This window comes from Lynx canadensis, chromosome F2 (genome assembly GCF_007474595.2).
Source record: "Lynx canadensis isolate LIC74 chromosome F2, mLynCan4.pri.v2, whole genome shotgun sequence".
In the NCBI taxonomy this organism is placed as follows: domain Eukaryota; kingdom Metazoa; phylum Chordata; class Mammalia; order Carnivora; family Felidae; genus Lynx; species Lynx canadensis.
This window is the reverse complement of record NC_044320.2, coordinates 37791796-37816048: the sequence shown is the minus strand read 5'-3', so window position 1 is coordinate 37816048 and position 24253 is coordinate 37791796. Positions and strand designations below refer to the sequence as shown.

The 24253-nt window shown below is 36.5% G+C and overlaps 2 protein-coding genes across 3 annotated transcripts in view; one reads left to right on the top strand and one right to left on the bottom strand.

Moving 5' to 3' along the window:
* VPS13B (vacuolar protein sorting 13 homolog B) overlaps nt 1-24253 on the top strand; it is an 820834-nt gene that overhangs the window by 363650 nt on the left and 432931 nt on the right. Inside the window, exon 21 of one of the 2 annotated variants that reach the window (XM_030304021.2) lies at nt 978-1125. In XM_030304021.2, the coding sequence (XP_030159881.1) occupies nt 978-1125 (148 nt within the window). The remainder of the gene's footprint in view (nt 1-977; nt 1126-24253) is intronic. The other variant, XM_032591891.1, reaches the window with a different exon arrangement.
* Nucleotides 14632-14893, bottom strand: LOC115506494 (40S ribosomal protein S29-like). Its single transcript, XM_030304509.1, has one exon. The coding sequence runs from the start codon at nt 14866-14868 to the stop codon at nt 14632-14634; it is 237 nt and encodes a 78-aa protein (XP_030160369.1). The 5' UTR covers nt 14869-14893.

Here is a 24253-nt window from a genome sequence, read left to right as displayed (position 1 = left end):
ATTGGAATATTTACTCACATTCAAAGTAATATTAAATAAGTAATATAGGTTGGGTGAGACATAAAGTTGGATCTTTTAAAAGTATGATTGTTGTGCTGTTGAGAGTAACACTAGACTGCACTGCAGCTTGACCAGCCCCTCCAGATTTACCGTCTGATGCAGCTGTATTACAGTTATCATCTGTTGTTTCCCAAGCTGCAATTTCCTTCTCAATTTGTGGCTAAAACCCAACATTGGATGATTGTTTTCCACCCAGTTCAACATTGATCTTTGATCCTGCAGCAAACTTAAAAAATACCTTTTTTTTCTTTTTTGCCAAAAATCTGACAAGATTGTATTGGGCGTCATCAGCAGTAACATCAGACTTTATTTCACTGAATAAAGATGAAACAGCTGCTTTATTGTCCAATTCAGCACTCATGCATTCAATATAGGATCATAATGTTTTCCAGCTTTCTCTAGCTACAGATACTTTTCTGTGTTTTCTAAATATGCTGTGGGTATCACTTTGTCAGATAAAACTTAGAAATTTTCAGCAATTCTTTATTAAGTTGAACTGTAACATATAATTAATCACTTTATAGATATCCTAAAAATATTTGATGAGGGTAACCTTTTTCCCCTACTAATTGTAATTCTCAAAGTTAATTATAGTTCTGATTTGCCTTTGACATATTATCTTTACGCTTTTTACCGAAATTTATTTTAACTTCCATTTATTTCCAAGCTATCTTATTTTTTCACATAGAATTGTAATTTTACATTGAAATAATTAAGTGTCCCTGTGTGATTTTGTGTGTATAAGAGAGACAGATATGAAGAGAGAGGGAGGAACTGAGGGAGGGACACATTGATTGATTTAAAATAGCAAAGCTTCAACACCATTTATGAAGGACTTTCCTCAGTGTTACCATGTTTAACCTTCACTGCTTCAGAAATAGCAAATAATTTCAGTGTGTTTTTTTGCCTCTCTCCAGCAGCCTGTGGTAGCTGTTCCTCTTGTTGTGCCAATTAGCAGAAGGAAAGAGGATGAGGTGTCAGTTGGAAGTGCACCCCTGGCAAAGCAACAGTCCTATCAGGCCTCTGAATATGCCAGCAGCCCTATAAAAACAAAAACAATAACAGGTATGTGTCACAAATTCTAAAAGATCTGTGATTTTACCCTATGTCTGAGCTAATAAGATATCAAGTTATCTGGGCCACAGTTTCATGAATTCTGGACATGAGACTCCTAGAATGGAGACAAAAGACTATTATCTTACAGTATTAGCAGTAACTAGAGTATTACCTTTTTCTTGTGTCACTGTCCTAAGTCTAATTACCACAGGGTGGCACCAAGAAGTTCAGATGATACCTATATTCAAGGGATTATGTTACAGAAGAGGAACCCTCAATTTAGGGAACCTGCATCTTTTATAATGGGTAGAAGGCATGTCTGCCATTTTCTCTAGAGGGAGACACTATTTGTATCTTGCAAGGGTGTAAGCAAACTTGCCCTTTGCTCAGAAGGACAGTATCTCTGCCTTTTGAGGCTGAATGCTATGCAAATATCCTTGAAAGGACAATTGGGAACAAAGGCACTCACTGATTCCACTTTCAAGACATTCAAAAACACTAGAGACCAATAGAGAATTGTCTCCTGATAGTATGTTCTTTCTTAAAGTGAATTCTTGCAAAACACAATATATCTCAATTTTCTACCTCTCCCTTCTTTCATTTTCTCAACTAGATCATCTATGCAAATACAGAACATAAATATTCTTCCATAAGACAATTGTAGATTTCCATTTGTGTAACAAAACACTTTATCATTGCATTTATAATTTAAATTAAATTACATGGCACAGACTATATATGAACTATGATCATAGATTGTTTATGTATCTTCCTTCTTGAATGCCCACCATTTTTACTTCTCTGGAAACCTTGGTGATAGTGCTGTCTTGAGAATGCTGTGTGGTAACCATTTTCTTTGCTTAGAATTAAGTTTCAAAAGTTTCTGTTCTATTTTTAATTAGAGTACACTGTTCCTGTTTGAGTTTTAATTTAAAAAATGTTTTATGAGGGGTCCCTGGGTGGCTCGGTTGATTATTTTTGATTTCAGCTGAGATCATGATCTCATGATTCCTGAGATCGAGCCCTGTGTTTGGCTCTTTGATGGTAGCATGGAGCCTATGGGATTCTTTCTTTACCTCTCTCTCTGCCCGTCCTCCGCTTGTGTGTGTGTGCTTTCTTGAAAAAAGTTCTATGATCCTTTGTATCCACTTCTAAATGAAGTTACCACTGTTTCACTTATTATTTATATTGCATCATAAACTGTAATGAATTTGGTAAATGAATTCATAGCCTTTTACACATCTTCTTTTTACTCTTACTATCTTAACCTTTAAATTGTATAGTTCAGTTAGTGTTAAGTATATTCACATCATTATGAAATGCACATTTTAATTTTTCAACTGGATTTTACAGTGGAGAAATGTGAGAGTTAACTTACTATGCCTGAATTCTTGTTAAAATGAGTTTTTATTTTTGTAGTTTCAGCCTAAGTTAGTCTTGGTCTTAAGTTCATTCCCAACGCTTATGTAGTATTTTTCGCACATGAAGGCCAACAAAGTTTGGTGATCCTGCACTGGGCTTGATTTCACGTTGTGATTATTCAACAGGAAGCAGACATCTTCCCCCTCCAGTCTCAATTAACCAGTATTAAATAGTTGGCTACAGGGAGAACATATGTTTGATGGTTGGAAATGTGTTGACAGCAGAACAATACTATTTCAGTGCTATAGGCACATAGGGCAGGCCAAGCCAGGATAAAAGTATGTCTCACATGAAGACAATATATTATCACAAAAATCTAAATAATATTCTAGAGAATCTATTTTGAAAACTAGGAACCCCCTAAAAGGTATGACATGTGTTTATCCTATGTTTTGGAAATGTTATGAAAATTAATTTGGAACTGTTGATGACAATGTCTGTAAGGGAAACGAAAAATTGAAAAAGCAGGATGCTCCATAAGTGATAGCTTTTAAAAAAATACTAGCTATTTTTATCTTACATGTTTATATATTACTTCTCCAGTTCAAAGTACTATAAGTGCACTGTTAAAATAATAGAAGGTCTTTTAATTTGACTTCTTGAATACCACCAAGATAATACATTAAGACATCTGTTAATTAATGATGTAAATTTTAGTAGATCATGCCACAATTTATAAGTATGGACCTTTAGCTTCTGACCATGATGGTATAACAGGGACTAGATTTATATTTCTGCTATAAATAAGAAACTTTTCTAAATACGTGGGAGAGGGGCGCCTGGGTGGCGCAGTCGGTTAAGCGTCCGATTTCAGCCAGGTCACGATCTCGCGGTCCGTGAGTTCGAGCCCCGCGTCGGGCTCTGGGCTGATGGCTCAGAGCCTGGAGCCTGTTTCGGATTCTGTGTCTCTCTCTCTCTCTGCCCCTCCCCCGTTCATGCTCTGTCTCTCTCTGTCCCAAAAATAAATAAACGTTGAAAAAAAAAATTAAAAAAAAAAAATAAATAAATACGTGGGAGAAAAAAAAGGTTTCTAGACATTAGAGAATATGCAGTACAGGACTGTGATTCATCGTAAAAGAGAAACAAAACAGTCAAGCCCTAGAATTGCCCTGGCTTTCTTGCTAACGGCATGCTCCAGACCATAGAGCAGGGTGCAATATATTAAGCTGAGCTCAGCTGTCTTGCTGAATTGAAGTTTAGGGAGGTAGAGTGACTGAAGCATTAGGAGGTGGAGATGACTGCAAATCATGGAATACAATTCTAGAGAGAGAGAAAGTAGTGTTCTCATTGAATATTTGCTAAATAAATAGTAAGACATGCATGCATGGGATGAGACTCTACACAGTTGGGTGAAAGATGACCAAGGAACTGTGGTCTGAATGATTCCCAGAGCTCACACAGGGCTAGAAGGCATTCAGGTCCTACTGTCCATAAAATGCAATCCCACTGATTATTCAGGACATTCAACAGGGGTTCCAGAAAAGCCATGCCTCCATTTGTTCATAGTGGACATAAAGTATCAAAAATATGAAGGCTACCCTCGACTCACTTTAAACAGTTTAAAAAAGGCTCTGAAGCAACAAAAACAGTGAATAAGTGCTGGCAAAATGAAGCCCAACACTATTATGAGGAATATAAGAAGATCCAGACATGTAACAAGTTAAAATCACAGTGTAACATATTCAATCAAAAGCCAAAGGAGATGCAAAGAAGTAGGAAACTTTGACCAGAAAAAGAAGCCAATATAAATAAAGAGATGGCATAGATGATGGAATTAGTAGGTATATTAAATACTTGTACATTCAAACACGTATTGTAACTATGTTAAAGTATTTAAGGAGAGATGAGTACATTTTGTAGGGAAATGGAAGATATAATAAAGAATCAAGCCCAGCTCTAGAGTTGAAAAATATATGTGAATGGAGAAACTGGGTAGAATTAGCAATAGAGTATACATTACTGAAAAAGAAATCAACCTTGAAGACATAGCAATAGAAACTTGCCAAAATGAAGCCAAATGAAGAGCATAAAATGGAAAAAAAAAATTGTTCAGAACTTTAGTTGATGGGGGATGATAATTTGGATAGAGTGGGTCTCAATGAAAGTTTGACCACATACTTGAAGCAGGTAAAGGTAAAGGAGGGAGCCATGCATGTGTCTTTAGAAAAAATCATACAGGATTGTATATGTATCTTGGAATAAATTATCCAATCTAACCCCTTCACTTTATAATTATGGAGATTGATTAATAAAGAGGTCAGGCAACTTATCCAAGGTTAAAAATGGTTTAGTGAGATTTTTTCCAGATTATGTATTTAATTCCCACCTCCCCCTCCCCCCCCCCCCACCTCTCCTCTGGTAACTGTCAGTTTTCTATAGTTAAGAGTCTATTTCTTGGGGGGATTTTTGCTCATTTATTTTGTTTTCTAGATTTCACATATGAGTGAAATCATATGGTATATGTCTTTCTCTGACTGATTTATTTTGCCTAGCATTACACTCTATACCTCCATCCATGTCACTGCAAATGGCAAGATTTCATTCTTTTTGATGGCTGAGTAATATTCCTGTGTGTGTGTGTGTGTGTGTGTGTGTGTGTGTGTGTGTATACACACATATATACACATACCTCATCTTTATTCATCAGTGGATGGAATAGGTGATGGGGATTAAGGAGAGGACTTGCTGTGATAAGCACCTGGTGTTTCATGGAAGTACTGAATCACTATATTATCATCTGAAACAAATATTACACTCTATGTTAACTGGAATTTAAATAAAAACTTAAAATAAATCTCAATATGAATATTTGTATTGCTTCTTGATTTATAAAGGAAGAATAATAGGTTAAACTATTTAATCCTTTTTGAAAACTCTAAGTTTGATCACTGTTTTACTCTGTGCTTCACATTCCAGTTGGGAAATTTTTTTCCAGTGCTGTGTGAGGTGCTTTGATGAAGCTATTTAGCAGATTATGGAAAATAACACTTGAAAAGTATGTAGCACCCTGGTGACTTTCAGTAGCTAGCATATTTTTTCAGTGTATTAATGAACCTGTAGGAAATTCACACACACTCTGTCTTTCTCTCTCTCTCTCACTCACACACACACAAAGTTCCAGATTATCGTAGTCATTCTGTGAATATTAGTTGCCTTCTTTCATTTCTTAGAGGCAAAAGAAGCCCTAAAAATTAGGTCTGTGCAAATTTAGTCATCTACTCTTTTACCTCTAATACGCAATATATAACTGGCTAACTTCAGGGCATTCTTTTTGTCAAGAGATTACTCTAAATTTTCAGCCCAGTCCCATAGGATGAAAATAGTGAAGAATTTTACATCAGAGCTACCAATAAAGATATGATGGGAAACACCTATACCTCTGTGATGAGCATGGAAGATTCTGCCACTCTTTAATTGGGTGTTAATTCAGTGTTAAGTTCCTGGATGACACTCAGAAGTGAAGTGCTACTGCTGACATATTTTTTCTTTCTTAATACATATTTTTAAGTATATCTCACAACCACTGATGTGTTTCAAAAAATAAAAAATTTATGATGTTTCAGATGTTTACATTTTTTGTCAGGAATATGGAAATTTAATCTTATTTAGTTCTCAAAGAGAATTAAATATGAAAATCGTGAAATTTTAAAAACACTTTGTGTATATTACAAATCGAGAAAAACTGCAGAATTTTTTTGAGAATGTTTGACAAGGAACTTAGGTTATCAGGTAAAATATCCCTAATTACATTTTTTTCTGACCTCATTTCAAAATACAGTATGTTTATTTAATTGCTTTTTTAAGTTTATTTATTTATTTTGAGAGAGAGAGAACAGGGGAGGGGCAGAGAGAGAGAGAGGGAGAGAGAGAGAATCCCAAGCAGGCTCCACGGTGTCGGCACAGAGCCTGACACAGGGCTCGAACCCACGAACTATGAGATCATGACCTGAGCTGCAACCAAGAGCTGGATGCTTAACTGACTGAACCACCCAGGTGCCCCTGAAAATATAGTATTTTTAAACTAAGCAAGGGTTAAACAATGTAGTTATAATAATTAAGGTTGAGTTACTTTTGGCTGAAAATATCAGAAAACTCTCGGTAACAGTAGTTTAAACAAGATTGAGTTTTGTCTGTCATGTGAAAGCTTAACGGTAGACACCGCAAGGTGTTAAGGCTCTCCAGGGTCAGGTACATTTTTATTCTGGTATGGGTGGCCTTTGTTACCAGACTTGACTAACTGTCCACAATGGATGCTTCAACATTGTATCGTATCTGCATTTTAGTGAGCAGAAATGAGAAACAATAAGTTGCCTTACCTCTTTGTAAAGTATACAGATGTTCTACACTTCAATTTTGCTACTATACTCTTGGCCAGAAACTACTCGTGTGAGGGGCGCCTGGGTGGCGCAGTCGGTTAAGCGTCCGACTTCAGCCAGGTCACGATCTCGCGGTCCGGGAGTTCGAGCCCCGCGTCAGGCTCTGGGCTGATGGCTCAGAGCCTGGAGCCTGTTTCCGATTCTGTGTCTCCCTCTCTCTGTGTCCCTCCCCCGTTCATGCTCTGTCTCTCTCTGTCCCAAAAATAAATAAACGTTGAAAAAAAAATTAAAAAAAAAAAAGAAACTACTCGTGTGATCATATCTAGAACTGTATAGGGTCTCAGGAGTGTAGTCTGTACTTTTTTTTTTTTTTTTAACGTTTATTTATTTTTGAGACAGAGAGAGACAGAGCATGAACAGGGGAGGGGCAGAGAGAGAGAGGGAGACACAGAATCTGAAACAGGCTCCAGGCTCTGAGCTGTCAGCACAGAGCCCGACGCGGGGCTTGAACTCACGGACCGTGAGATCATGACCTGAGCCGAAGTCGGACGCTTAACCGACCAAGCCACCCAGGCGCCCCTAGTCTGTACTTTTAAAGGCCCATATGCATGACCAAAACACTGGGCTCTAACTAAGAAAAAAAGAGAATAGATACTGCAGGTTATTTAGCAGCCTCTGCCACAGAACTTAAAATGGAATACCGTAAGTAGGAGCTTTGGGAGAAAGTAGAAAATATTTTCCTTTAAATGAGAGTATCAGAAGACCGTGTCAGTGAAAGTGTTGTCATGTCTGAGATGTTGCTTAGATTTTTCACAGTGAGTGATAGAGGCTTATGAGTCATTGACATATGGATCATACACAATCAAAACCACAGAGTGTATCCTCTCCCGGGGAAAGCATACACAGAAAAATGAGAAAAAAAGCCCCAAATTAAATTCTGAGCAACTATTTCTTTAAAGATTAAGGAGAATGAGCCAATGGAGAGATTGAGAAGCATTATTCTGAGAAGTAGGCAGTAAAGGTGTATGCATATGCATGTATACCTGTGTACATATGACATATATATGACATAACTGAACAGCACTTCAAGATGAGGGTGGGCAACTGCCTGGTACGCAGTAGACTCATCAAGAACAAAGAGGCAGAAAAATTTCACTTGGCCTGAGGAGCTTCACTTATTTGGAAATGGATGGGATTTGAAACAGCCACAGTGTACCCCACTCTGTCAAGAAATTTGAGTATACAGACATTGGTTATGTCTTGGGTTGTGGTCTCCTGGTTCGTGGGTTTGGGCCCCACATCCAGCTCACAGCTGTCAGCAAAGTCAACTTTGCATCCTTGATCCCCCCTCTCTCTGCCCCTCCCCTGCTTGTGCTTACTCTTTCTTTGTCTCTCAAAAAATATATAAAATTTTTTTTTAAATTTTTAAAAAAAGAGTTAAAAAAATTTTTTTAAAATCATTTTGTCCACAGGCAATGTAACTTGTAGGATGGCTTTAAGTGGTGAGATTTCCAAGTTTTGCTAGTAAGAATTGCTCCTGAAGGCACTGATGTAATTTGGATTCTAATTTTAAGAATTGTGCATTGTAAATAAATACAATATAGTTATTCATCTAAAAGTGTTTAAGTCATCCTTAATTTGATTAAACTTGAATGTTCAGTAGGTATGTTCCTAGTTATAGGGTGAAGTTAGTATTAATGTATGCAAAATAAATTTTTTGTGGACTTATGTATATTAGAAGTTGCTCACTTTAATCATGTAGTTTAGCATAAAATTCCATTCCTTTGTGATTAATTAGGTATTTAATTTCATTGGAAAATATTAAGGCATTGGAAAACATTGCATAATATACAATTGATTTTATTCTCTCAGGGATAAAATGTGTTTTAAAGTATATTTTCCCCTTTTGGAATAGAATAAGGTTTAGAATAAAATGAAGTATATCTAATGAAGTACATCAAAAAAAAAAAATTGGAAAAACCATCCAGAAAGTAATCAGAGAACTTAAGGAAAATATACATTTACTAAATTGCCTTATTCCATTTGTATTTTGAAGAACCATTATTTTTTATTTCTAAATCTAGAATTTATGAGGTAAAGCATTAACGATCTGTAGAACTTGACATAAAATTGAGTATTTGAATTATATGTTTATTTCTAAGCTTATCTTCCTAAAGAATTTCAACAGATGCCATATTATAATGTTATATCAGCCATAATAGTCTAGATGGTTGTAGCTATGGAGTATTTTTAACATTTTGTTTTTTTAATGTTTCATAACATATCTATGCATCATTTGATGATCTTCTTTTATAGACATATCTGGTAATTACACTACTCACTTGGTACTACAACATACCTGAATTTCTTGCATTGCTAGTTTTGATATGAGGACTCCTCAAGTAAATCATCAGTTCATTAAAAAATGTAATTTATACTTTTTTAGTGTGTCTCTTGGTGTGTGTGGCAGAACGTTTTATAGTTAGTGTTTGTTCATTACTTCCAAAAACGTGTTGAGTTTTTTAAGCATACTAGGTTTATTGATTTTTTAAAAAAATATATTACAATTTATGTAGCATGCACATAATTCTTTCCCTCTTGGAACTTTGATTCTTGAAAAGTATATGTAATTATTATTCATATTTGTACCTTCTTGGCTTATTTTTAATTTCTCTAGGTCTTGTATAGCAGACGACTTATTTAGGTATGATTTCTTTTAATATGTCCAATTTTACTCTCATTTTTTATTTTGAAAGTAGAATATAAACTGTACTAAATTTTCTCAATGGAGATGACTTTAGAAGGTAAAGTATTTTAATGCTGAGAAATTATTTTCAATATCTACATTCTATTGGAATTATTTTATTTAGACTACAAAGGAGAAAAAACCCCAGAAAAGCACTGTTTTTGGTTTCCATGAACACATCTGAAGCAGGCTCATATTTTGTTAAAAGCATTACTAAACAGTAAGTGATTAAATTAAAACAAGTACAGAGAACACAGCCTGGTTGCAAATAGTTCATCTTTACTAGCCTTCACCTTTTTTTCTTAGTGCATTCCTATTTGGCAAAAATCTTTGGGCAAGCATCTGGAGTGTACCATTTATTGATATATACATTAAATATGTGTATCACTAGTATACTATAAAACACAAAAGATAATTTCATTAACATTTAAATGTTTTTATTCTGATAGAGTTTTAATATATCAATATATCAATATATCAGTAATATTTCAGTGAGACTAATATTGTGCTTCACTTCTTAAAATAAAATTTAATACTGTGTTGTAAAAACTTAAGGTTTAGTTCTTAATTCAGCTTATTTTAATAGTTGATTTTAGTGGCTGACATCATTGAAAAGCCACCTCACTGAGATACAGTATATCCTAGAGGGAAAAGACCATCATTAGTGCACTGAGGACACTTATTTTTTCAGTCCTACCCATTTTGTCAAAGGCCTTTGTTGAAATAAGGGTGATAGATTTCCATCTTCCTTATATCAGTAAGATAGTCTTCCAACTTAATGGGAAAGTGTTGCCTTTTTCTTTTAAATAAATTAGTGATATCTTTAATCGATAGGTTTAGATATGTCTGTTATATAGGAATCTTTTGAAAATGTATATACAAATTATGAGGATTAGTTAAAGGTAGAGAACAAAATTTAGAAATCTGATGAACTTTGTGTATGTAGGTAATATGCCACAATTAATTTAAAGTCAATGAAAGATTGAAGGGCCTGTGCCAATTTCTTCTTGTTATTGAATGTCTAATTTTCCTCCAGTATATTTAGCATTTTGTTATCTGTAGCCTTCTGACTTAGGGATGGACCTCAATGTAATCCTAATTTACTAAATACTAACAAACTATGTGTCTTTCTCATTTTTAGATAAAAGTAAATATGAACAGACATTCTCATATTTTTCCCCAGAGCTCAATGGATGGTCTTACAGTTTTGCACACTACATTATTGGAGCTCACTGCTATATTAGGATGTTGTTACATGTAAGTTTAGGGTTATCTGAAGGAAGTTCCTTATAAGGCTCAGGTGGGAGAGTGCCAAGGAGCCTAGTTAAACTGGGAAAAGTATTGACTAACATAGTTGAAGAAATCTTCTGGAGATGGAGATAAAATCAATAACATCTCCAAATATGCAAGTTCAGGCAGTGTCATAGAGACAGTGACCAGTGGGTATGATAATGGAAGGAGTGAAAGCCAATTAAGGAAGGCAGGCAGGCAGTAAGGTTGGATAGTTCTTGAAGAAGTAAGGTTGTGAAATGGGGAAGTAAGCTCCATGATATGCTTGGGCATTTTGGATGTAGGCTGTGTAATGATATTGTGAGGGCTGGGCAGGTACACCTATTAAGAATTGCCTGGTTTTCCTCTTAATAGATAGGTGACTTTTTTAATAGGGAAGAACACATTTTTAAATTAGGATTCTGGTTGCAAGAGACTGAAACTTTTAAAATTTATTTTAAATTTTAAAAAGCAGGAATATTTTGTTGATTCGCATAACCAAAATGGTAAGAAAAGTAAAGATCTTTCCTTTGGAGTGACTTCAAAACAGAGACTCCATACCATCAGGATTCTGCCTTTTTTGTTGGTTTAACTTTTTTTTTTTTTTTTTTTTTGCTGAACATAGGTTTCTTGGCTTAGCAGTGTACATGGCTGTGGTTCCTGTGGACTCACATACTTAATTCTCTGTGATCAAAGAGAAAGATCTGGTCTAGTATCTGTTGAAAACCTACCTGAGGAGGATTTTCTTTGGCCTCTCTTAGATCATGTGCATACATCTTAATCACTGTGGCCCGGGAGGTTAGGTACTATGATTGGCCCAGTCACAGCCCAAGTTAGGTCATATATCCTCTTCTGTGTTTAGGAGCATGAGATGTTACACCAGAAGATGGAAGAGTAGCAGAAACATGGCTCCTGGGAATAATTTGTGAGGCAGGCAGGCATTCTAGTTTATGTCCACTAATTTTTCATTTTCCAATTAGTCACAACAGGTTTAAAACACAAAATGTTGATTATATAACACTTAGACTAAATCACATTCACAGATTTGTGTTTTGATAGGATGAGGTAAATGGTTTATGAAGGTATTGCACATATGAATTAGGAGCCCAGGAGAAAATCTAAACTTGAAAGCTACAGGATGCATAAGACAGATGGCTGCCTACAGCAGGTTTCATGTTTCTTTATCTAGAGTTTATTCATTTGGGGTAAAGGAATTAGGAAGTGTTTTTGATGTTCTACTTCAGACAGTTTATTAATTTTACAACTTTGTTTCATTATAAAGAACTTTTTCTAGTGATTCATTAATTTGAGCTATCATAAGATTTCAAAAGTGTGTCAGTTAATTTTGAAGTTCTTTGAGAAAACGTTGTGATGTTAATAAGTACATTGAAAGGTTTTTGAATACAGAGTTCTTTGGAAATAAGTTATTTTAGTTTTTACATGAACTGGCAGGAATTCAGCTAAAATTCAACCAAATTGTTTTGTATGCAGTCTTCCTCCCCCCCCCCCTTTTTAGCAGTCAGAACAAGATTATAGTTTCCAGATGAAATTCTGAATGTCACATGGTGATGACATATATTTTCCTGGTTGGCTCAGCATGAGATGCAATTTTGCATGCCATGTCACGCTGACTTGCAGAATCCAAAAGCCATTATTTCCCAAGGGGCTTTCAAGAGTGATAGTATCGAATGTAGTTTGTATTTTGATGAAAAGTCTCAGGCATTATTGCAGTTTCTATGGCAAGTTGCTTAAAGCTTTATATACTCTCTAAACTCTAGAAATTTAAAAATAGTCTTACTATGTAAAAATCACTTTTTCTTCAAGTTATTTAAATTTATGTTGCCAAATTAAGTTGCCAAAAATAATGATCAGTGTAAGATACGGATCAAGTTAAGAAGGTATGGTGGAAAAGCCAGTAGATTAGAGACCAAAAAATCTAGCTTTTGATCCTATTCCTACTCCCATGTCAAGCTAACCTCATACACCTGGATTTTCTTCATTTAGAATATGGTAATAAGTATACAAACAAAAGCTCACAGATTTAAGTATTATTATAAGACTTAAATAAAGTGGCACCTGGGTGCTCAGTTGGTTAAGTGTTGGACTCTAGATTTCAGCTCAGGTCATGATCTCATGGTTTGTGAGTTTAAGCCCCGCATCAGGCTCTGCTCTGACAGCACGGAGCCTGCTTGGGATTCTCTGTCTCCCTCTCCCTGTCCTTCCCCTGCCTGTGTTCTTTTTCTTCTTCTCTCTTCAAAAATAAATCTAAAAAATAAACATTTTAGAGGAACCTGGGTGGCTCAGTTGGTCAAGTGTTTGACTTTAGCTCAGGTCATGATCTCGCGGTCCATGGGTTCAAGCCCTGCATCGGGCTCTGTGCTGACAGCTCAGAGCCTGGAGCCTGCTTCAGATTCTGTCTCCCTCTATCTCTGCCCCTCCCCCACTCACGCTCTGTCTCTCTTTTCTCAAAAATAGGTAATAAAACATTTTTAAAAATTTTAAAAATGAACATTTTTTTAAAAGGAAGGTATGTGGAAGTTCTAGAAAATGATAAAAACACATTCAGATAGAAAGTAAATTTCACATTTTTTTATGTTTACATTTTATTTTTTATTTTTTATTTTTTTTTTAATTTTTTTTTCAACATTTATTTATTTTTGGGACAGAGAGAGACAGAGCATGAACGGGGGAGGGGCAGAGAGAGAGGGAGACACAGAATCGGAAACAGGCTCCAGGTTCTGAGCCATCAGCCCAGAGCCCGATGCGGGGCTCGAACTCACTGACCGCGAGATCGTGACCTGGCTGAAGTCGGACGCTTAACCGACTGCGCCACCCAGGCGCCCCTATGTTTACATTTTAAAAGGAAAGGTATAAGCTCTAAGCAAAGTGAAGCTTATTGTTTTATCTAGTTCCTTCCAGGGTAATTTTATATTTTCTTTTCTCTGTTTGATATTAATCATCTTAAAGTTGCCTTAAAGGCCAGTATTTCCATTCATGTTTACATAATAACACTTCTTTCACACTGATGATCTATGCTACATTTGTCTTGACTGAGTTGTTTTGTTATACCAGTCTCCCCTTCCTCCCTCCCTCCCTCCCTCCTTTCCTTCCTTCCTCCCTCCCTTCCTTCCTGTCTCACATCCAGTTGTCTACATTTCTGTTTAGGTATCTTACAGGCCACTCAACCACTCAAGCCTAATGTGTCAGATCTGTACAACTATGTACCCCACCCCCACCACCACCATTGACCATGTTATTCAAGGATGAAACTTTGAATTCAGTGGCTTTTTTCCCCTGTCCATTCTGTTCATATGCTGTATCCCAAATCAGAGCCACACAATTTCTTGTACAGAATAATGTAAGGATGTCCTAAATAGTTTCACTTGTGTCATTTCCAAATTATCTCATCATCTGTTCTCAGTTACCCTAATCCATTGTCCAGATGACAGCAAGAATCATCCTATTACAAATCTAAATTGGATGATTTTATTCCCTGCTTAAAACACTTCAGTAACTTCTTATTGCATTTGAGATAAAATCCAAACTCCTTACCATGGCCTACAAAGTTTGACCTGATTTAGCCTCTGTCCTGTTCTTCCATTCATCATTTGTCATTTTTCTTTTTTTTCTTACAATGATCCTCTTTCTTCAAACACTCCATGCTTTTTCTTGCCTGGGATCTTTTGCATGTGCTGTTTCCACTGTTCTCATTGCTCCCGCACCCCCCACATACACACTAAAACACTCAAAATGGAAGTATTTTTATTTTATGTACAATGAATAGGCATTACAGTAGGTATCTTGGAGGACCCATTCAAGGTGGCTCACATAATCCAATTTAACGAAGCCCATATTCTTCCCATACTGAAGGAGACCCTGGAGGCACATAGTGACACAGTATTTCCACATTAGACCTTGCCGGTTTGTGCAGATGGGGCAGGAATGACAACCCAGGCCAAATTTCCTTGGATGGCCACAGTAGAGCTCCTGGTGACCCATCTTGCTCTCTCAGATGGAACAAGGCAAAAGTTCATTGCTCTTTTTGTAGCTATGTACTCTTCATACTCCTAGTCTTAGTTTAAATGTTATGCTTTCAGTAAAGAAACCTCTATTCAGTCTTTCTCAAGTAAGTCTGTGCCACTCTGCCAGGATTCCCTACCTTAGCACTTCTTTTCTGCCCTTGTAACACCTACCAGAGTTTTTCATTCTTTCTTTTCTTTCTCTTAGTCTAGAATATGTGTATCAAGAACCATATCTGACTTGTTCACTTTTTAAAAGTTGAGGTATAATTGACATATGTTAATTTATCTCAGGTTTACAGCATAGTGATACAATACACATGTACACTGTGAAATGGTCATAATTGGGCTAGTTAATATCCATCCCTATACATAGTTACCAAAAATGTTTTTTCTTGTGATGAAAAATTTTTTAGTATTTACTCTCTGAGAGACCATCAAATATGCAATACAGTGTTATTGACTATAGTCACCATGCTGTACATTACATCCCCATGACTTATTTCTTTTATGCTGGAAGTATGTACCTTTTCACCCCCTTAACCCATTTCAGACACACCCTTCACCCATTTCGTCCACCCCTTTTCTCTGGAAACCACCAGCCTGTTCTTTGTATCTATGAGTTTGGTTTTTGTTTTGTTTTGTTTTTAAGTTCCACATAGAAATGAGATCATATGGTATTTGTCTTTCTTTGTCTGACTTATTTCACTGTCCTTGCAACCCATCTCTGTTATTACAAATGGCAAGATTTTCATTTTTTTATGGCTGAATAATATTTCATTATATGTTTCCATATATTATATACACACACACACATGCCTATACATATATAGATACATATATGTGTATATGTGTATTAACCTCATTTTCTTTTTCCATTCATCTATAAGCAGACACTTAGGTTGTTTCTATATCTTGGCTAGTGTAAGTAATACTACAGTGACATGGAGGTGCGTATCTTTTCTAGTTAGTATTTTCATTTTCTTTAGATGAATACCCAAAGGTGGAATTGTTAGATCATATAGTAGTTCTGTTTTTAATTTTTGAAGGAACTTTCTATACTGTTTTTCATAATGGCTTCACGAATTTACATTTCAACCAATAGTGCACAAGAATTCCCGTTTTTCTGCATCCTCACCAGCACTTGTTATATTTTGTCTTTTTGATAATAGCCATTCTAACAGGTGTGAAGTAATATATTAGTTTGGTTTTGACTTACATTTCCTTGACAATTAATGATTTTGAGCATCTTTGATGTACCTATGGGCCATCTGTATGCCTTCTTTGGAAAATGTTTATTTAGATCTTCTGCCCAATTTTTAATTAGATTTTTTGTTTGTTTTTGCTATTGAGTTGTATGAGTTCTTTACATATTTTGGATATTAACCCCTTGCCAGTTATATGATTTGCAGATAGTTTCTTGTATTCAGTAGTTTGCCTTTTCATTTTGTTGCTGGTTTCCTTTGCTGTGCGGAAGCCTTTTAGTTTGATATAGTCCCACTAGTTTATTTTTGCTTATGTTGCCTTTGCTCTTGGTGTCAGATTCAAAAAATGATTGCCAGGATCAATGTCACAGAGCTTACTGCCTGTGTGTTATGGTTCAGGTGTGACATTTTGTTAAGTCCTTAATCCATTTGAGTTAGTTTTTGTGTCTGGTGTAAGATAGGGCTCCAGTTTCATTCTTTCATATATGGCTGTCCAGTTTTCCCAGCACCATTTATTGAATAAACTGTTTTTCCCCAAGACTTATTTACTTTCTTCCCAGAATCTAACACCGATTTCTGGCATTGAGCAGGTATTCAGTAAATAACTATACAACTCAATAAAACCTTTTTCTCTCTTTTTATTTTTTATTTAGGGGCTTAAATATCACATTCCTCAAACTTTTTTTGCTCCCATTTCTTTAATTGATTTGTATTGATGTCCTATACCTTTTGATGTCTGTTCCCAGATTTTCCAGGGATATTTATCAATTATTGAGGAGAAGTAGCATCTTGTAGTACATTTTAAATTGGTGCACATAATCTTTCAGGATATTCCTGCTGCATCACACATTTAATTATGTTTTATAGTGTTGAATACTGACAAGAGTAGTCCATGTGTAACCCAAGATATTGATGTTAGATTTTATCTTTAGTCAGATAGTCAGTAAATAGAATTTTTAGTTCCTACAGTGTTCTTAACTCTGTGTTAAGTACTTTGGGAAATTGAAAGCAGTAGATGACATGGCTCTTGTTCTCATGAACTTTAGGTTCTAACAGGTAAAAAAAAAAAAAAAAAAAAAAGTCATGTACAATGTGACCAGATTTATAAAACTGAGGAAAATTTAGGGGGAAAGGTGCCATTATTATATACTTTAAGAACTGGAAAAATTTTCATTAGAGAAGTACAACTTGTGGTATGTCTTAAGTAGATAAGATTTGCAATAATCAAGAGGGGGCAGGTCGCTTGGATGGGAATAACGGGGGGGGGGGGGAAGACATTGATTGGAGTGGAGATTCTTCAGTGGAAATAGTGGAAAATAAAGTTGAACAGATTCAGAGAGGCAAGACCAGCTTATACAAGGCTTCGAAAACCAGATAGAGAACTTTGATTTTTTTTATGTATGGTGCAATTAATTCTTGAATAGTATCCTGTGGTTGAGAGCAGTTTGTAGGATGGAGCAGAAGGAGAAAGACCCTTCCAGAAATGTGAGTTACCCTTCTTTATAGAAATGAACATTTTCAGCAGATTGTAGCCACGGAAATGGAGAAAAAAGTACAGAGTTAGGTTATTTATGAACCTGAAAATTGACTTTTTTTTCTTTTGCAAGAGGCATGTTTATATTTCTTTCTGGTGACACCAAAATCATTATTAGGATTAGGAATGAGTAATAGCTTCTTTTCCATTACTGTACATATGTGATTTAGAACAGGGTTAAGGGTCATTATAAGACAGTGATGCTACAATTATTGCACTACCTGTCCATTTAGTAAGTCTGTTACCCACCTATTACCCTTTTTCAAAATGTGCTTTTCAAAAGCACAATCTCAGTCTTACACATCTTTCTTACCCTTAGGTCCTAGTTACAAGTAGGCACTCAACCATGCTTACTGAATTGAAGTCTTACTTTTCCATAGCTCGTAAGTTTTGGAAGAGGCCAACATTTTCCTCTTTCTCATTTTCAAGTGCTTTCCAAGCCACAGCAACAGAATGGAAGAATAGGTCTATAATAAGATTCACAGACTGGTATCGGTCTGCCTTTATTCCTGCTTTGCTAAAATTCTCCAAATCCTTCTGAAATGTCCCACGGACTTGAGGAAATGGATTGGGAGAAAGGTGGTGGGGATGTGGTTCCTCTTCTACTGTGTTCTCTAACCCAGTATTTCGGCTAGTATTTTTGTTTTCAGGGAAAAGCAAGGAGGTCAGCCAGGCTGGAGCAGAGATCACTGGGAAGAGGGATGGAAGAGGAAGTAAAAAGGCAATGGGGAAGAAAAATCCTGTAGAGACTAATAAGTCATTGTAAGGATTTGGACTAGTAAAAATGAGTAATACAGGATGCCAGAGAAGGATATTGGTTAGGGAAATGATAGAACTCTTTTTGGCTATGTTAATAGTGTCACTTTGGGTGTTGTGTTGAGACTAGACCATAGGGAAGAAAGTATAGCAGCAAGTGGACCTGTTGACCTGTAGCTTATTGAGGTAGTATCTGCCTATAATCATGGTGACTTGGCTGAGTGAAGTATCACTAGAGGAAATAAGGTCAAATTTATGATATATTTTGAGATGGAGCCAATAGAATTGCGCCAGCTGTCTAGATGTGTGGTGTGTGTGAGAGGGGGGGATCAGTTATTTTCACTGAGCAACTGGAAGGGTAGATTTGCTGTTTTCTGAGACTTTAAAGAATATAAAAGCAAAGGTGTGGGGACAGAGGAAGACATAAGAGTTTTGCTTTGGCCATGTTAAATTTGAAATTCTATTAAACATCTAAATGGAGATGTTGAATGGACAGATAAATAGTCTGGTGTTTAGAGGCTAGATCAAGAGTGTTTCCTGGGAATTGTCACCATGTAGAAGATACTTAAAGTCATGACACTAAGTGAGATCATCTAAGAAGAGAGCGTTTGTAGAGAATTGTTAATAGCCCAAAGACTGAATCTTTGGACACTGCAACATTTAGAGTTAGGGACAATGAAGTAGCAAGAAAACCAATAAAGCTGGTAGTGAGGTAGGAAGGGAACACAGAGACAGCAGTGTCCAGAAGGATTTAAGAAAGTGTGTCAAGAAGGTGGCAATGGTCAAATGTTTCAGTTTCCTCTAATAGGTCCTATTAGTCAGTGCTGTCCACCGGTTCTAAAAAGCAACCACAAAAATCTCAGTCTCTTGACACAAGAGAATTGATTTCTTATTCAGGAAAAGTACATTGCTGTGGTCACAGTTTAACTCTTTTGCAAGCAGTCACTTGGGCATCTGCCATTTAGTCACACTGCTGATCCTGTGGATGTTCTGCATTCAGCCAGCAGATAAGCAAAGAGAAAGAAATAAGGAAAGCACACTTCCTCTTGATTGCCTCTAAAGCTTAGAGAGGTACTATCTAGCTTTAGGTCATATGTTATCGGTGAGAATCATTCACATAGGCTTGCCTTGCTGCAGACTGAGTGATATAGGGGAGCAGGTAGAATGTTTAATGAGGACTCTTGTCTCTGACGCAGAGAGTGACAGTGATCCTGGAGCTAAAATCTTCAAAGAATGTGGGTGAGGGTGTTGACCTCTGGATCATATAGATTATTGCAGTAAGAAGTAGTGATGGGTGTATGGTTGGAAGACATGAAATCCAAAGTGAGGTTTTTTTTTTTTTTAGGGAGGAGATTAAAAAAAAAAAAAATAGTGGCAGTGAGGATCAGGGAAGCCGTTGAGCCTATTCCCAGGCCCAGTTCTTTGCAGGATATGGCAGAGAAAACAGCTAGTTCAGAGGACTTCCCAGAAAGCAGTGTCCTCTGGTTTGTTAGAAAAAAAATTGGAGAGTAAGTTCAGAGAAAAGTTTTAGGAAGATATGGGAGATTTTACTAGTGATCTGAGTTTTAGAGGGCAGAACAGAAGAGATTTCAGTGTTGTCGAAGGAGAGATGGCATCACTTAGGGTTACACAGAGCTCTTTGGTGATGAGCCTGGGTCATAAGGGATGTTTAGAGTTTTGGGCTTCTCCTGTTGGCTGATGTAAATGGAGATGAATGGAGATTAAGGACATGAAAGAATTAACCCCAGAATATTAAGGCAGTGTTATGTGGCAAGTATTGGGGGTTGGAGTGATATGGTCTTTTAGGATCACTCAGGTTGGTTGGTTATTGGTTATTCTAATTTTGTAATATATGTGTATGTATTAGGCACAGTTCTCAGTTTTCTAATCAAGTGTGCAAAATATAACTTTATTTTTCTGTAGCAGAGATAGAGAACTTATCTATGATCTTCAGTTATACTGGGCTAAAGAAGTAAGTAATGTAAAGTCAATTCAGGGTCACTCAGAGTTGTGTCAGAGTTTTATGGGGATAATGTTAACGAAAGAATTTGACTCTTGTCTGGGTTCTGGGGCAATATAAGTGGAATGCTTGGAGGTATCTTTAGAAGTAGAAACCACTTAATCAACCAATTTTTCTTTCTTTCTCTTTGAGTATTTAAAACAAATTTGGGGGCACCTGGGTGGCTCAGTCGGTTGAGGAACTCTTCATTCCAGCTCAGGTCATGATCCCAAGGTCACAGGATCAAGCTTCGTGTCCAGCTCAGTGCTGAGCATGGAGCCTGCTTGAGATTTCCCCTCTCCCTCTCCCCCTCCCCCTTCTGTTCCTCTCCTCCACTCACATACATGCGCTCTTCTCTCTCAAATTTAAAAAAAGTTTGAAGAAATGAAACTTAAATGATACTTTCAGCAAATATGTAAAATAATATACTTAGTGGATACTTAAAAATGATTGCAATTATATGTCCCAACTTACATCATTAGACAAAAGAATAATGAAATTTTTAGGCCTGGAGTTTTCCTTTGGAGTGCAGGACCCTCAAATTAGTCAAAGATCAGAACTTCTTTTTCCTGCTGTCCACTTAAAAGCAAAAGGATCAAATGCAGGTCAAATAAACACAGTTCATGAATTTATTTTGGTTAATATCCAGAGTATGGTATGGGGTCATAATAGATCAATTTCTAACTACTGTAGCAACAGTCAAATAAAATGAGCAACATTGAGGGTAAGCAAAACAACTAATTGGTCTTCTCTTTTCACTCTCTTTCCCAATGATATAGCTGTATATTACAATGATAAATATTCTGTGTGAATATCAGAATTTTCACTTCTAAAACCCAAATTTTATTACATTTCCTTCCATAGAAGTTTTCACCGTCTTCTTTTTTTTTATTTTTTTTTTTCAACGTTTATTTATTTTTGGGACAGAGAGAGACAGAGCATGAACGGGGGAGGGGCAGAGAGAGAGGGAGACACAGAATCGGAAACAGGCTCCAGGCTCCGAGCCATCAGCCCAGAGCCTGACGCGGGGCTCGAACTCACGGACCGCGAGATCGTGACCTGGCTGAAGTCGGACGCTTAACCGACTGCGCCACCCAGGCGCCCCATCACCGTCTTCTTAATACCTTCAGGATAAATTTCATGTTTCTCAACATGATAGTTAAGGCAGTTCACAATTAGGGCTTAACCTTAACCTTTCCAGCCCTGTCTCCAGTTTATCAGTTTCATTTGCTGTGCAGTATACTTCACACTAAACTCTTCACTGTGTACTTTGTGCCTCTGTGCCTCTGTTCATGTTCTGCCTACAACTCCTTCTTTCTTAAGAATTTGTCCTGAACCCAAACTATGTTACCTCCCCTGTGAAGACTTTGCCAGTGCTTGATTGAATTAGACAGTCTGTAATTTGCAGAATATTTTAAAGTATAGCATTCATCATGCTCTTTGACAGTTGTATGTAATTAGATTAATATCTCCTATCTAGATTGTAAGCACTTGGAGGATAAGGATTGTGTCATATTTTTCAGCCCTTACTGCAGTATCCTGGAATATAGTAAATGGATGTTTAATAACATTTTTGCTTATGATTAATGAGATTCCTTTCTGCCTTCCTTCCACACCTTTTCCCCCCCTTTTTTCTCCTTTTGCTTTTTACAACATAAATGTGAACATTCAAATTCTAGTAGTGATCTGATTAACCAAAGTTTTCTCATTTATTTTTCTATAATTCCCTGGTTAGCTTCTTAGTTTCCCTCTGAACTCTTACAACTATAAAGATCAGTGTTCAGGTTAAGACTACTGCAGAAGGAGAAGCATTGTGAAGTATTCATGAAGGACAAATACTAAGTAACAACACCAATTTTACAGAACTACAGGAAAACCAGCCTCATTATTTTAGAGTTGTACTTTGAATAATTTAATCATCATTGAAACTTAGTTCTGAGTATAAAACATGTAAAAAAACCAACACTAGCCTTGTCAAAAGTTGTAGCTATAAATAGGGGACTGTCTCTTCCAACTTAAAAATTCTTCATGCTCCTCTAAGGTCTCACGATGTTAACTCCAAAAGCTCCATTTCCTCATTTTCTACCCTGTGCTGTTGTTTCTGGTGGTGGTAGTGTTGGTTGTATTGTGGGTACACACACATGAAGAGTCATGGAAGTTTAAACTTCTTGTTGTTACTCATTTTATTTTGCAATTAAGGCCAGGGTGAAAGAATGTTAATAGTCTTGATAGATCAGTGTAGTAATCAGTATATAACTTGAAGGGCAGATTCTAGAGACGTTTGTATCTTTAATACTTACGACATGATGGTGTTTCTGAGTGCTTTTTCTCTCCTCCCCTCCTCTTCCCTCCCCTTTCTTTCCTTGCCCTTGATTTTTTTTTTCTTCTTTCTTTACAGATAGCAGAATGCCTGTCTCACACCATGGTTTTCCTGTGAGATATAGGCAGCCTTTAATGCTTCTCTCTTGAGAGTTATAGATAAGAACTGAAACCTAAATAGCTGGAGGTATTATAAGATCGTGTATCTTGAATGGTGGAAGGAAAGGTGGCACCTAGGTTTCCTGATTGCAGTTTTATGCTTTGAGGAAGCTTGTATGTAAATATATTTATTCGATTAGTGTCTGCAATTTCACGACTGAGGAGTTTTTTGTTTTGTTTTTTAAAAAAATCTTAAAGCCTACCACATGTATGTATAAACTCCTTGAGAACTGAGACCATGTCTATTTTATTCACTATGGTATTTCCAGTTTCCAACTTAGTCCCTAATACATAGCAGGTGCTCCTTAAGCACTGTTGAATGACGTTTTAGCATATTGAAATTAGGGGAGATGGGGGGAAGTGACGGAAGGGGAAAGGGAAAGGGAAAGGGAAAGGGAAAGGGAAAGGGAAAGGGAAAGGGAAAAGGAAGGGAAAGGGAAAGGGAAAGGGAAAGGGAAAGGGAAAGGGAACGGGAAAGGGAAAAGGAAAAGGACAATGGAAAAGGCAAAGGAAAGGAAACCGGAAACGTACCTTCCCTTCACTTTACCTTTCCCCTTTCCCCTTCCCTTTTCCCCTTCCCTTTCCCTTTCCTTCCCTTTCCTTTCCTTATTTTTAAGTTAGTTGCACTTTCTGATTTTTTTATCAAATATCAACATATATTCTGTAATAAAAGTATCTCTAAAAGTAGACCATTTATCAGCAAGAGAACACCTTAAGCATGTGAAAAGTTAACACAATCTTTTATCCTAGTCTTTTATGATGTCTTTGTGAACAAGATAATGAAATGTGATACTACATGTCACTGTTGTATCAACGTCTGGTTTCTCTTCTGAAGCATTTACCCTCTTTCTCTTTCAAATCTCTCCACAGAACCTAAAAAGTATGCCATTCTAGATAGCCCGTGTTCTCCATTTGGCCTTTAGCTTTCTGAACTTGTAATGAAGAAAAGTGTATCCCTTAAGCTTGCAACTCTCCCCGTTTTTATTAGGAAGTTCTTTTTGGTAGTCATCTTCTTGTTTTGCTTAAGATGCTTTATGTTGCCTCTCCAGGATGATCTACAACCTGAGTTTGCAAGGCTTTTTTCAGGAGGTTTTTTATTTTTATCTTAAGTTTCCTTTTAGGTAATTCAACTCTGCTTAAGGCTGCTACCCCTTGGCATAATAATGTCTTGGCTATGAGTACATGTCTGAACAGCGTGGTTTCTTTTGAACATAAAGGAGAAATAAAAATTGGCACACTTTGCATCTTGGTGATTATGTAAAATCTGAAATAAAAAAATAAAATTTGAAATAAACATGAAGCCATAAATCATAAATATATACCTCACACAAAGTTACATTTTTTTAATAAAAGTGTTTAATAATATGCTATTAGGGAAAGATTTTAAGAAAGT